The 16,113-nt window shown below is 34.3% G+C and overlaps 2 protein-coding genes across 2 annotated transcripts; one reads left to right on the forward strand and one right to left on the reverse strand.

Annotated features, from left to right (window-relative positions):
• Positions 1-291: 291 nt before the first annotated feature.
• On the forward strand, positions 292-3,171 carry LOC112056440 (transcription factor Adf-1). Its single transcript, XM_024096874.2, has 2 exons — positions 292-700; positions 1,613-3,171. Exons 1-2 carry the CDS (start codon positions 487-489, stop codon positions 2,233-2,235), a joined length of 837 nt encoding a protein of 278 aa, XP_023952642.2. The 5' UTR covers positions 292-486; the 3' UTR covers positions 2,236-3,171.
• Positions 3,172-3,310: 139 nt separating this feature from the next.
• LOC112056441 (ras-related protein Rab-27A) lies at positions 3,311-15,596 on the reverse strand. The gene is made up of 6 exons (XM_052884861.1): positions 15,475-15,596; positions 15,095-15,390; positions 13,825-13,892; positions 10,987-11,101; positions 9,967-10,163; positions 3,311-9,227 (listed from the first exon to the last, which is right to left on the reverse strand). Exons 2-6 carry the CDS (start codon positions 15,251-15,253, stop codon positions 9,122-9,124), a joined length of 645 nt encoding a protein of 214 aa, XP_052740821.1. The 5' UTR covers positions 15,254-15,390; positions 15,475-15,596; the 3' UTR covers positions 3,311-9,121.
• Between the last annotated feature and the right edge of the window lie 517 nt (positions 15,597-16,113).

Genomic DNA, 16,113 nt, shown 5'->3' on the forward strand with positions numbered 1-16,113 from the left:
GGCCGCGCCCGGCCAGTATTCGCGGAAAGAATATTTTGTCTGTGCGGTTCATGTCTGTAGATGTCCTTTTCATTAAACCTGACCTAAAATTGACAGCGCCTAACACAAATTACAATAAGACCGCCATTACCAAATGACAATGCGCGCCATAATACATTAGCGCCGCGTCTGGGGGACTTCTTTCATGAAAAGGTTTAAGTGTCTCTAGCTACCTGCTAGGCAATGTGAATACTTTGTCTGTGGGTCTGTCGGTGTCTGTGGGTGTTTGCCACGCCACTTGTCTGTGACGCACTGTCAGTAGATATAAACGGACCTCGTGAACGCTTGCATTTCGTGTTTAGATATTTCGGGACCGTATGTATGTAATCTTCTATACAGTGTTTATTAACGTATTTATATTTATCGTAACGCGGCCGCGCAGATGCCGATAGACACGTGCCGCGCCCGGCCAGTATTCGCGGAAAGAATATTTTGTATGTGCGGTTCATGTCTGTACGTGTCTGCTACCTGCTGGGCAGTGTGAATAGAGTATCGGAACCGTACAGACGTGTTTTACTTTTTTTTACCATGGATAACGAAAAACTAATAGAAATTGTCAGAGATTATAAATATCTTTATGATTTAACTGATAAAAAATACAGTGACAATATGAAAAAGGATCAGGCATGGAAAGAAATAGGAATAAAACTTAAAAAGAATGGTGAGTAAGTAGGTACATATTTTATTTTTACCTCTCTAACTCAAAAATTATGTGTTTGCTTGAAACTAGTAAAGAAAAGTCGTGTCTACTCACTCAGTGAAATAACAATAATCGACTTCTATCTATTCGACGATCTTCTTGTTTTTTGTCCATATTTAAGCGCTCTATAGGAGAACCGGCAAAAATGTATGGGAGCCTGCTTAAATAACAACATGCGATATATCATTGTATAGGTAGGTTTTTTACGTGCCTACTTTAACTTTTGTTAAGGCAGGTATCTTTATGTAAATAAAGCATGACTTTTTTTGCCTTAATTTTTTCACATAGTTATTAGGAAATTTTATCCAATGGTTTATCGCATGTTGTTATTGGTATTTAGCAGGATGCTGGTTCTTTTTTCAATGTCAAGTTGAAGAATGCACAAAGAAGGTTGTTATTTAAAAAATAAGAATGTTATTAAATAAATAATAAATAAAAATTCAATCCCGGTTTTAATTATTGTAATTAATAATAATAATAATAATTTGGATTTTGAAACAAGGGAATGGACGTTTGTTTTTTTTTCAATTTGTGATTCAATTCGGTAATAGATCTCACACCATAATCGTAAATCTATGCCTCACACCGAATATTTTGAATTTAGAATAATATGGAACGCGAGTTCCGTTCCTTTTAATATTAATTTGTTTCGTATCCTTTTTTTACTGAATAAAAGTATTAGAAAATGTTTGGATACTTTGTGCATTTAATATTGTAGATACGAGTGTTATTTTATATTATTTTTTTATGTTTTGTTTTAAGACTTATTTACATTTAGTAAAACAATTTATAACATTTAAGAAAACTAAATCTTTTTTTTATCTATAATTATTAAAAAGATATAATATTATTCTATTTGTTTCCTTGTTTCAGGAACAGAATGTAAGAAAGCATGGGCACTGCTACGAGATGCCTTCAGACGTACCATTAAAAAAAAGAAAAAACAAACCAAAAGTGGGCAGGGCATACCCAACAAAAAATGGAAGTATGAAGATGAAATGTCTTTTTTGTTACCGTACATGAAGGAAAGACCGACTATACGTCCAATTCCAACAGTACCAGCATCTGATATTGACGACAACACTAACGAAGAAGAGGATATCGCTCTGTCACCTGAAGTTGGACAAAATATAACTGACACACGATCATCTACACCTGAGGCTAGTCAACAAATGACTGATCCATTGCTAACTACATTATCACAAGCTACAACTGACTACCCTCAGCGCACTAACCGAGGCCAAAAACGTACTGATGAAACACCTATTGCAGTGCTAATGAAGTATATCATAGACAGTAAGAAAAATATTCCACCGCAAGATGATATTGAACAGTTTATGGCTGGGATCACAACTACCTTGCGAACTTTTCCGCCACGAGACAGGGCTATAGCAAAAGCCAAGATATTTGAAATAGTCTCTCGTATGGAAATAGATATTCTGAGTAGCCCGACCACAAAAAATGAATCTACTTTACTTAATCAATATTACGAGTAGTACATTGATTAAGTAAAGTAAATATTCTTTATAAATCTTAACTGAGACATACTGCTAGCTTTTCTTTTTGGTGACAAGAACTTGAAAACTCCTTGAAAACTGTATCGTGTTTGGTTATCAGCAATTTTATTTTATTTAGTAAAATGTCAAACTGATACCGATTCATGCGAAAATATTTGAAAAATTTTTCTTCATCGTCGTCGTTCTTTGCTTAAGCATAGGATGAACTGCCATGCGTTTTTTACTTTTATTCTTGTCTTCTTTTAGTAAGGCAATTACTACTAAATCTTCCACAGAGAAGTGTCTAATCAGTTTTAGCAAAAATATACGTGTTTTCCCACGTCCAACGCTGATGACGGTGTCAGTCGATGTGTGACATATTACAGCTTGGCAACCTGACGGGCCGCGCGGGACAGGCGACATGTAGCGATGAATGAAAAACACGACTTATGCATGCAAGACTTTACACCCGCGCAGCCTTTCTCCCTGTCGCCCGCATATCAGTGTCACACTTGTGGCAGGCTACATGTAACGGTGTTTGTGGGTGTCTGCCACGCTACTTGTCTGCGACGCACTGTGATGTGACTCTAGATATAAACGGACCTTTAACGTTCAGTCCACAGTACGCTGCGTCCGCGCGTATGCACTCCAACATGACTGATTACGATATTGAATAACTCATTTCACTTTTCATTAATTCAGGAACGGCCTGCCCTTCGGGACTGTTTAAAAAAAAAGTCCTTGACTTCTTCTACGGTCATAAGACCGTAGAACAATTTAAGGATATTTTTCTTCTACGGTCTTCTGACCATAGAAGAATTTAAAGATGTTTTTTTTTAAACAGAGGCGTGAAAGGAAGTTTGTAAATCTTTTTATCCTGATTTTGAGGAGAACTAATGGCCATAATTTTCCCGTAAGTCACCTAAACTATGAAATATTTGCGTTGCGTCAACGCATCGCATTACGCTGCGGCATCGTTTTTGTGATGCGACGACCCATCGCCGAGTTGTTTTCGCCCTTTGTGGATTAAAATATTTGGCTAAAAAAAGAGTAAAAACTATTGTAAAAAACATCATGTTCTTTAAATGGTTTAATTGGAATACATTTCAAACATTAATCGTATAACAAATTGAATCGTACACAAATTGACATAAAAGCTAACGGCTTGGTCATTGAAGATATAACACCATTACAATGGTTCTTAATAAAAACCTATACCATTTTACTAAAAGCAGATATTTAGAAAATTATAATTTAACGTTTTTGAGTTATATCCAATATTGTAGACGCATTTTTTTCTCAAATTAAGACAAATTCAACCTTAAGGATTGAGTTCAAGGTTGAATTTGCAAAAGCGACTACTTGAATTGAGTGCCAAGAAGTTGTGTTTGGCACTCATTGAGTGGGGATGTTTTTTGATCGCTTATTGTGCATCCACTTTTTAATAGGAGATCGATGTATCATACTTACATATTTTTATTTTCAGTGTCAGTAGTTAATGCAAAAAAATGTTTATCAGAGTGTAGACTTTAATTGTAAATATAATAATAAAAATATGTATATAGGTAATAAAATGGGATAGATTTATATGCACAAAGCCAGTAGATATTTTTTAAAGATAATAAAGAAATATAATACAACAGTAATAAGTAAAGTTTTACAAAAGCCACCCGACGTAATATTACTAAGTAACGTGTATAATTTTTATAAATTGGTAATACTTTTAAGTCTATAATAAATCTTCAAATACATATTTCACTATCGTATAGTAAGACTATTATAATATTAATTTTGGTTCAATATATATAAGATCTAGAAAATCGATTGATGATAATTTATGATATGGCGAATGTTGTTCAATTATTATTTTACGTCTGTACCTACAGTGAGCCTCAGATAATGTGGATTTATAACATAGATTTATTTTACAATAATTTTAACAGTGCTTTAATAATTCTAAACTAAAAAAATTTAAACTAAATAATATAGCCTTCCGTATAGACATTTTATTTTCATCACCAATGCGTCAAAGACATTACAAAAAGAGAGAAATCTTCGACCAATGTCGACGAAATCCTTAAGTGATATCTTTCTTTCGTTGACGACAGCATTTCCATGGATATTATATCGTTGACGCATTCTAGGCGAGCTGGATGCAATCTACTGTAGCACGATATGGCAACAAACTAAATTACATTTTGATATTTGTATCTTTTATTTGATGCTCACTGTACATATCTATCGATTTAGACGCGATTTATACAGAAACTAGCGGACGATCGCGACTTTGTCCCCGTGGATTTAAGTTTTTTACAAATCCCGCGGGCACCATGGATTTCAGGATGAAAGGTATCCTATGTGTCAATCCAGAGTAAAATCTATTTTAATTCCAAATTTCAGCCAAATCGCCACAAAATTGACAAAGTTTCATAAAAACTTTCAACCCCTTTTTTATCCACTTTGGGGTAGAATTGGTCAAAATCCTTTTTTAGTGGATGTCATAACATCTACCTGCATGCCAAATTTCAGCCCGATACGTCTGTCGTCTAGTGGTTTGAGCTGTGATAGATCTTATAGAGTTGATAGAGCACTATGTCAGTCAGTCACCTTTGAGTTTTACATATTTAGATAGAAGTCGCATTGTCAAATTCGATAGCACGCCAATAACTAGCAATTTAGCGTTCCGGTACGATGTTTAGAAACAGAAAAGGGTGTGGATTTTCATCCTCCTCCTAGCAAGTTGCGGACGTGTTTCCATCTTAGATTGCATCATTTACCACCAGGTGAGATTGTAATTTGTAATTATATAATGATTTATTTATTTTGCTATCATCCGCGAAAATTCGGCGAACCCATGCGACAACGTCACCCAGGTCCGACAAAATACTCTCGGATAAAATCGGATGATAGCAAAATAAATAAATCATTATATAATCATGATGAACTTCCGCAAAGTAACGCCTGCTTCTATCCAATATGTAATTTGTAGTTTAGGGCTAACGTACGAACATTTCAAATATCTTCGTGTGGCACAAATACGCCTTCACTTGGGATGTACCAAGTCCAAAGTAGGTAATAGGGGTTTGCTTGATTAAGTTTAACGTGCTTTTAGTTAATTATTATTAGATATTATTATGTTCAGTCATACATTTGCCACAATTCTTAAATATCTACACTAATATTATAAAGAGGTAAAGTTTGTAGCGTTCTGGGGAAAATTAACCCCACTAGATGGAACAAGGATATCAAGTGGGTTTCAGGAAGCCGCTGGATGCTGGCGGCTCGAAACCATCGTACTTGGAGGCCTATGTCCTGCAGTGGACGTCCATTGGCTGATAATGATGATGATGACTGAACCGATTTTGAAAATTCTTTTACCTAACACTAGACAGCCACGTTATTTCTGAGTGGCACAGGCTAATTTACCGCCGTATTCGCCATGGAACGCGAACTACGCGGGTGAAACCGCGGGACTTCGGCTTGTATATTAGTATACGCAATCAACGATAAGTCTATCTACCAAATCTTTACGCAACATCATTTCTGTATAAATCGCGCCTAAGGGTCAGCACATATCTGGCAAAAACACCAACACAATGAATCCCTAAAAAACATCAATGTAAATGGACAAACATCGACAACATTGTGATAGCACAAAACAGCTTTGGCTCCATATAGCCAGATACTCAGCGACCCTAATCTATGAAACCAAGTGCATATTTAAACTAAGCTATGATATAAACCAGCTAACAGCTTAATATTAAGTTTAAATGCATCCAAAATGGCAAACAAATTTGTGCAAATCAAACACTCGAATGCACGGCAAGGCAAGCAAAACAACAATAGCTAAACAATCATAGATTATACAAAAAAAAAATGACTAGAATAATTTTACCCTGCACTTTTAAGGAACACTATAAACATAAGCAAATACACAACAATAAGTTATAGTCAGGGATCCCTAGAACATTTTGTACATCTGATTAGGTACTAACAAGCTAATTTTTCGTGAGTAGCTTCATCTCGATGAGACGATCTACTTTTTTATTTACGAAAATTCTTGATTCTGTTGGATTAACTGGGTAACCAGGAAATGAAAATTTCAGAGCGTCGGAACGAAATAATGTACCAAGCAATTTGTAGAACAATGTGGCTGTTAAAATGTATAACTATTCATTAAGCAACAGTAAAAAAAACAGCTGGTTAGTAACAACTTTTAATAACCTTGAGGAGAATAAGGAGGGTAGAGTAACAAAAGTTGTTATTTAACAGATTTTTTTTACTTAACTCAGCCACAATGTCCTACAAATTTTGTGGTACATTATCTCGTTTCGACGCTCTGAAATTTTCATTTCTTGGTAGCTCAGTTAGCTACCAAAATCAAGAATTTACTAGAAGCTACTCACGAAAAATCAGCTTATTAGTAATCAGGTGTAGGTACACAATGTTCTAGGGATCCCTGACTATTGACACAATTATTATTAAAAAAATCTACTTAATAAAGCTGAAAGTTCGTCGGCTAAATATGAGGATCTTCCCCCAAAAACGAATCTATTTCTAAATCACTCTATTGCTTTCTGATCTCTATTACGATCTACTTCGTGCTTACTCTGGTAACAAAACCTGTGCCATCACTGAATTTTGCAAAATTCCACTCAGAATAATATTAATTATTTTGAAATGTAATACGTCTAAATAATTTTTTCCTGGCACAAGAAACATTCATTTTCAAGCACTTTTCAATTCAGTAATTCTCACTTTGTCTCTAATCTTACACATATAATTATGCTGACAATATTTTTAAATTATATTTTACATTTTAAAATGATGTAAAATATAGTTTATTTTCTATACACGTGTGTAAGATAATACTGTTTTACATTACATTTTGTATGACACATATGTTGAGGTGTAAAAATCAACTAATTACCCTTAACACTGAAAATAATTGTACAATATTATAAAATAACAAAAAAAATCAGACATAAGTGCTGTAGACACCACAACATATCTTAAGGCGGGGTAGACATAATACAGAGATGATGACAGTTTTTTTAAATTGTAGATAAAAGAATATAGGAGTATGCTAATAGTAAAGTAATTTTGTAAAAGTAACAGGGTATATGCGATCATTACTTTCGGAGATACAGGTATTTAGAGTGTCATGTTTGCGGCTCTGCCACGAATCCCTGAAAAACGTCACATATAATGTAAGGAAGCTAAAACTGTATGAATTTTCATCTAATTACGATAAAAGATTTTTAATAGATTTTGAAATTTCATAATCTTATTTATTTTACAAATATCTAGACAATCTTTGCTTTTTCTGTATAAATTAGTTAACATTGATCTTATTTACCCGAATGTATCATAAAAATAAATATATTTAAACCTAGTCATCATCCCCATTCCATCCCCATTGACCGGCCCATTTGTTTTTGTTAGTCGTGATACACATCTTAGACATAATGGTAACAAAATTAGAACTACAAATATTATAACAAATATACACAAATAAAAAAGTCGTCATAAGTTGAATAACTTGCAAATAAATTACAATATTATTTGATAAAATCATAAAACAGATCGACATTGACAAATATGACATAGACATATTTAATTTTAAAACAATTTGTGATCACCACTAAAGCTCACAACATACAAAACATTGAATAGTTTTATTGTATCAGTTGTAATTTTTTTTAATAAATAAAATATATCAGGCAGTGAAATTAGTTGCATTAATTTACATAGCAAGTTCAGGATTTTAAGTGTTTTACGAAATATTTATTACTATTAAAGTCGTCGTAAAATCTCAATTCAGTTTATCATATAAAAGAGCAGATATTAATTTGTAACAATGCTATATGGACTTTACATTATTCTCTAAACTAGACAATAGCTTGGCAAGTTCGTTGGTGACACTCCCATGATATGCGGGCGACGGGGGGGAAGGACTGCGCGGGTGTGAAGCCGTACGCGCGGGGCAGAAGGAAGGACTGCGCGGATATAAAGTCGTGCGCGCGGGGCATCGCAACCCCTCTCCCGCGCGGACTATCAAGAGTGTTACGAACGAATTTGCCAAGCCAAGTTGACAGATTAAAAAGGTCTCATCTAAATAATATTTAATATACATTTGTAATATTAATTATTATTATTACTAGGAATGTTTGGGCTTTATTTATTTTTTGGGTTTTGCATTAATATATTTTACTGACATTTATTTTATATCTTACATTTTTCAACAAATTTCGTAACAATTTTTTTTTGAGTTTTCACACATTTTATTTTTACATCTGTTTATTTTAGTTCATAGATTACTGTAAAGCCATATTAGCACCATTGAATTGTGCTGAAAATTTCGTATGACTATTAAAAATCAAAATCAGTCTCAAAACAGCTCTTTTGGCATTATTTTCCTTAATAGTAAAAATAAGAATAAAAATTTTAGTTTTAAATTTTAAGTTTATCATTGAAACTTTAGTTATTTAGTTAGGCAGAAAAATTTTCTAGGCGCCCAAAAACATTTTTAAGGTATCCATTTAATAGTTTGGTCCAAAAATTTGCATAGACACCGAATATTATAACTTTATAATTATTTTGTGTTTTAGAGAAAACCTTTTAATTTTTAACAATTTTTACATTATTATATCAATTATGAAGGCCTTATAAATGATCGCTTTTTACAATAAATATAAATAAATTAAACATTGTGACTAAATTAACAGATATACAGACATTATAATCTCTGTAAAAGTTTACATAGATCTGTAAATTTAGTCTGACCTAATAATAATACATTAAATTTAACAAAAATTACCTTAAAAATACTCCAGGGCACCTACTTTTTACTGAGGAATGTATAAAAATCTCAGTTTGGAATGTTTTAACAGGAGCACAGCTTTCTATCCTGCTTCGCTTGCAGCCTTTGTAAGGACTGACGCCTTCGGCCTGATGCACACAGCATTGCATATTCAACAGATGTTTCCATTCTGAAAAAAAAAATGTGTAATAACAGATTCAAAATGTAACAACAATATTGTTTATTAAACTATTCATTATCATCATTGACTTCTTAGGACGCACAATCATGTAAAAAATTTCACTTAAAAACTGGCCAACTTTGCTTTGGCAGTTTTAGAATTATTGATAAAGAAAATTATACTTAAAGGCCCTTAAATATAGTCCAATATTCAATAAAATCCCAAATTCAGAGCAAATTTAGCCTTGAGGATTGAGATTAAGGTTAAATTTTCAAATGCGACTACTTGAATTGAGTGCCAAGAAGTTGTGTTTGGCACTTATTGAGTGGGGACGTATTTTGGTCTCTGATTGTGCATCCATTTTTTAATAGCAGATCGATGATTGATGAGATGAGCATTGTTTACCAACAAATAAATTAGAAATGAAGTTAAAACACGCATGTCATTTCATAACTTATTTATTTTAAATTATGTATGGTTTGTTAACCATATCTAATTGTTCTAAGCCTATTAATAAAATTAATTTAAAAATAAGTTAATTATAATTATTAATAGGTGTGAAATGACTAGTGATTTATACCCTCATTTTTAATTTGTTTGTTGGTAAACAGTACTCATCAAGAATGGCTGTGGTATAGTAATGAAATTGCATTAAATTTTGTTTGCATAGTTTAAAAGTTCTAAAACAACAGACAACTGAAAGCAAATAAGTTCTACACAATGTTAAGATTAAGATATAGTAACAAACCTTAACATGATCTTGTCGAGCAATATTTCGATAGCACGGTCAATGTTTAGTCCAGTTTTGGCACTTGTTTCCAAGTACGGTAAATTGTAGTTCTTTGCAAATTCTCTGGCACGGTTTTGGTTCACCAGCCGTTTCTCCTGCAGATCACATTTATGACCACACAGAACTATGTCAGGGTCGTCACTGAGGCTGTGAGTCTGAAAGACACACAGACAAAAATTATAAATACTCGTATACAACATACTGGCAAATGCTGACTTGTACATGTGGGAAACGCACCAGGATCTCATTCTACAAAACTTCTTTAAAACCAATAAATACATGGGAATGACATTCTTTATGAATAAGTCACGATACTCAGATATATATTATATCCTTTTTTTAGTTTTTGCAGGGATTGTAAAAAGAGATTGATGCAACTTGGCTAGAAGCCCTGGACACAAAATTTAATGAACTGATTTTCATAAAAAGCCTCCCCAACTTATAATGAATTTAGTTTGACTTACGTTTTCATTAAATATTATCTATAGTATGAGCCAAAGTTCTAATCGCTCTGACATTACAACACATTTGACACTGTGCAGCTATTATAATGGCTCTAGAATATTTGTTGTGTTGTGTTCAGAATTAGATCGGATTCAGAGTTTGGCACATTAAAATATGCTATGAAATAAGAAAAGAAAGGAAATGAAAGAAGGAAGAGCACATTATCAACCTTGAGATAATGATGAATGTTAAGTCTCTAAGGATCACAATACACAATACTCTTAAATCTATACTATCTATATTAATATAGGAGAAGAGTTTGTTTGTTTGTTTGATTGAACGCGCTAATCTCAAGAACTACTGGTCCAATTTGAAAAATTCTTTCAGTGTTAGATAGCCCATTTATCGAGGAAGGCTTTTGGCTATATAATTATTATCATCGTAGTCCTACAAGAACGAAAACCACGCGCGTGAAACCGCGCGGCGTCAACTAGTTATTGATATAATTTGTATAAGTACTAAAATATTTTTCACCTTTAATTGTTCAATCCAGTTGCGAACCTCTAAGAATGATGCCTCATTTGTCAAATCAAAAAGTAGTAAGAAGCCCATTGCATCTCTGTAAAATGCTGTTGTTAAACTCCTGAATCTGTAAATTGATATAAATTGTTGTTGGTATAATGTATGTTACAATTATATGGAGGCACAGCAGTGCCCTCGCCAAGTAGAGCAAAAAGGAGACATGGCCGTATCATACTTTTCTCAAAGCAATACAAGCCATTTTTGACCCCCTATAATTTTGTTGTGGATAAAACCAAATACTTGAATTTTCAGTAACCAAGCAGGCAATAAATAGATACGGTATATTTAAATTTTTTTTGAATATAACAAGTAGTTTTAAAATCACTTACTGACTGATCAATCATCAATACTAAAGCACTTCCGGCATAGATGCTCTTCAAGGGAAAATTAAAATATATTGTAATATATAACTTGTGTTGTTTACTATGCGATCAAAAGTTACCTTGAGCACCTGGCCACTACACAACAATCAACATGCCTACATGGCGGGCAAATCAACAGAAACGGCCTTACATAATCTAGTGGTTAGGATAGAAAGGTCTATCAACTACAAAGAATTTGCACTGGGATGTTTCTTCGATGTAGAAGGGGCATTCGATAGAGCAAACCGAAGAGCAATAGAGTTCGCACTTAACCGCGACGGGATAGACGATATAGTAAAAAGCTGGATCATGAACATGCTAACACATCGACTGATTTCAGCAGATTTAGGAGGAGAGACTCAAACTGTAAGATCTACCAGAGGATTTCCTCAAGGAGGCTGTTTATCGCCTTTGCTATGGTGCCTCCTATTAGATTCATTAATAGTTAAGATCAATGATATGAGAATTTATATGCAGGCCTACTCTGACGATGGCGTACTCCTAGTCACGGGCAGAGATCTGCATACCGTAAGGAACATAATGTGCAAAGGCATAAAAAATACACTGGCTTGGTGTCGAGAAAAAGGTCTTAACCTCAACCCCTCCAAGACCAAACTAGTGCTGTTTACTAGACGCAGAAAGGCACACCTGATACCTATTACAATTAAAGGTGTCAAGCTAGAAATTACAAAAGAAATCAAATATCTGGGGGTTATTTTAGACATTACCCTAAGATTTAGAACTCATATCCAAGTGCAGTGTGCCAAAGCCAAACTAACTCTAATGCAATGTAGAAGGGCTGTGGGCAGAACCTGGGGTATAAAGCCAAAAGTAATAAAATGGATATATACAGCTATCATTCTTCCTAGAGTTCTGTATGGAGCTACTGTTTGGTGGCATAGAGCTGCAATAAAGTCAAACAGCAAAGAACTAACTAAGGTACAAAGGTTGGCGTCCTTGATGATCTCAGGTGCTATTAGGACAACACCCTCTGCAGCGCTGGAGGTCCTTTTGGGACTATATCCCTTGGACCTAAGAGCTAAAAAGAATGCATTAGAACAATGGTATAGAATGAAAGTGTCCAAACAGTGGAAAGGTAATTTCATGGACAAAGGACACACAGATATAGATAAAGTGTACGGAGATAAACTGTCAATGATAATCAACAACAATGACCTTATCAAGAGACAGCGCATCTTCGATAAGAAATATAGAGTACATATAGGATCAAAAGATACATGGCAGTTAGAAACCGCCCATGAATGCAGCATAGTGTGTTACACAGATGGATCAAGGCGGGAATCCACAAAGCTCAGTGGTGCTGGAGTTTTCTACAGCACCATTCCAAACAAGGACCAGGCAATCAGTCTAGGCAAATTTGCAAGCGTCTTCCAAGCAGAGACATACGCCATTATGGTTTGTGCCTTCGATTTGATGGACTTAGCAGATATAGAAACCAAAGAAATTGTTATATATAGTGATAGTCAAGCTGCACTAAAAGCGCTTAAAAGAAATGATACCACATCAGCCCTAGTAAGAGAATGTAAGAACATATTGAACTCTCTGGCTGAAAGGACTAAAGTGACCATTGCCTGAGTTCCTGGACATCAAGGGAACTACGGCAATGAAAAAGCAGACGAACTAGCTAGGATGGGAGCAGGTCTCGAGTTCCTAGGGCCGGAGCCCTGCCTACCCATCCCATACTCAATAATAAAGAGGGTTATTGAAGGAATCATAGAAAGAGAATCGAATACACGATGGAATAGCTCGACTAAATGCAGACAGTCAAAAATGTTCCTGAAGTCATTCGACAAGAAGAAAACAACACAACTACTGTTACAAAGCAGACCCAACATAGCACTGGTAGCAGGCATGACAACTGGACATTGTCTGCTCAATAGACACTTGAAGATAATGAAAATCATAGAAGATTCATCATGTCCAGGTTGTGGTGAGGAGGAGACCAGCTATCACTTTATAGCTGAGTGTCCCATGTTCGCGCTGGTAAGATGGGAGTTACTAGGTAAGGATACATTAAATGAAGTAGACCTGACAGATCTCAGTATAGGGGATATTGTTAGGTTCACAAAGGCTACAGGAAGATTTGAGGGGGGAACACTGTCGAGACACCAGTGAACCTGTGTCCTTTTACCACGGGAATTGGGTGGAATGGTCCCTAATTAGGACTGATCACCCGTCTGGCCTCGTCAAACGTCCCCTCTATAAGTATATAAGTGTATATTACTATGCGACTAAATAACATTAAGACAATTGATTAGCCACCTTTGTTTGCCTTAGTTTCCACGCACTAGTGATAAGTATATCTAATAAGTAGTATAAAATGTTTGTCTTTAATGCATGTTAAGTGTCCAGCCCTATTGCAAAATTTCCTAATTTAGTGTTGTAAATATAAATTGCCCATCATCACCTCTCTTGGCCGGCTGTGTCCCATAACTGCAAATGTATACGATGTTGCCTTGTATTCTGTTGATAAATCTGCAAAAAAAAATCATTTCAAGATTAAAAGATTATTTTTTTGTCATTTAAAATGATGTAATAATGACAAATAATCATAATTATCATTATTATTTGCCATTGGACAGACTGCTGGACATAAAAGGGCAATCAATCAATTAGTCTTGAGCTATAATGTATCCAGCAGTTTCTCATTAGGTACCTGCTTAATGATGAGATGTTACTGGCCACTGAGAATCAGACTTGGGGATCTTAACTAAGAGAGGGAGCAAGCGTGAAACCTTTCTGAGGTTCTTGCAGATATTTAACATGGAAATTATCAACATAAAAGTACAGCAACAAGTATAAACTTGTGCCCAATTGGCTTTGGGCTCAATGTAAATAAACCACATTAATTAATACATTTGCTATCGACAGGTCACATGATCAAGATCTGTAATTCCTATACATTTTTCTAGTTTTCGAAGTGTTTGTAATTGTAGAAAGAGAATTGTCGTGCCACTTGGCTACAGAGGCTGGAAATATTGCATCTCTTTCATAAGAGATGGGACTAAGACTACTTTGCCACCATTGGTTGACATTTTGTCCATTCATGAGATATATCGTATTTGACGGCCGTGTGGCACAGTGGGTAGTGACCCTGCTTTCTGCATCCAGGGCCGTGGGTTCGATTCCCACAACTGGAAAATATTTGTGTGATGAGCATGGTTGTTTTCCAGTGTCTGTGTGTATTTATACATTATATCAGTATTTATATGTAGTATATAATTGTATATTAATATTATAATATCAACTATCTTAGCACCCATAACACAAGCTACTCTGTATGCTTACTTTGGGGCTAGATAGTGATGTGTATTGTTTAAGTATATTTATTATTATTATTATCGTTGGTCACATACTAGGAAATTAGGTATACAGGTCTTCATTAGATCTTGCCTTATATGGTAACATTTGATGGTTATTGTTAAAACATTATCATATATCACCCTAATATTTTTATCCCACATTGGAGGGTGGGTTTAACTCTTATAAGGAGTGAGCACTGAACTTGTGACCTGAGAAAGGCTGATAATGAGGAATATGATGAATAAAATTTAAAATACTTTCTATAGAGGGTGCAAGTTTTGTTAGAACTTTTGAGTTTTGACAGCACTCAGATAACTAATTTGAAGCATCTGAAATTGTAATAATTTGTGAGGAATGATAGTTTTTGTACCTACCACAGTCTTTTCTCTAAAGTCAATTCCAACAGTTGATATGAATTGTGTGTGAAAAACGCCATCAGTATACTTGTATAAAAAGCTCGTTTTACCAACACCAGAATCGCCAACACATAGAAGTTTAATAAGATAATCGTAGTCCATATTTGAGGTAATCATCTTAATTATAAGTTGTACTTAAAATCCATATTGAAACTGAATCACTAGATTTATTCGCTAAATAGATGTGAATTAGATCGTGTCAGATAATAATAGGATTACCCATTGAAATTTTAGACTTCGTCAACTTTCAAGCACTGAAAATGTAAGCTTTGATGAGTAATTGAGTATTGAGTCGGAGTTTAAATCAAAATATTATTACAAATACAAATTCAAATCACAAAATAAAATCCATAATTTGTTTTGTTTTAGATAATCTATGACCACAGATCATTAATGTATCTATTAATCTGTGTCATACACTATCACTACTCTATGACTGTGATATATCTCTCTATTTGTTAAGCAAAAAAAATCGATATATCAATATATCGATATTTTTTCCGAAAATAATCGATATTTATCGGCGATATTTTATTTTTCGATATATCGATTTTCGATATTTATTTCGAGTATCAAAAACAAACAAATGAATAAAAAATTATCATGGACCTAATAAGTACTAATGAAAATTATCTATTAGTCTATGCCCCGTTTGTGATCTGTGCAGTGAAGACTGAAGGTCTTAGAAGCCAGTGCAAAATAAATAGGTAGTACTTACGTACTTACTATGTACGTACTTTTGACAATGTTTAATATATCTATAAGTAGTCTTCTCTTGGGAAAAAAATATCGATATATCGAAATATCGATATTTTTAAAAAATATGTATCGATACATTTGAAAAATATCGATACCATATATATCGATATATTTTATCTACTTGCCCATCCCTACTATTTGTCTATCTCTTTTATTTCTACGGTTTTACGAATCCAACACAACCAAAACACCGCAAACAAAAATGTGACCCTAGGTTT

This window comes from Bicyclus anynana, chromosome 12 (assembly GCF_947172395.1).
Source record: "Bicyclus anynana chromosome 12, ilBicAnyn1.1, whole genome shotgun sequence".
Taxonomy (NCBI): domain Eukaryota; kingdom Metazoa; phylum Arthropoda; class Insecta; order Lepidoptera; family Nymphalidae; genus Bicyclus; species Bicyclus anynana.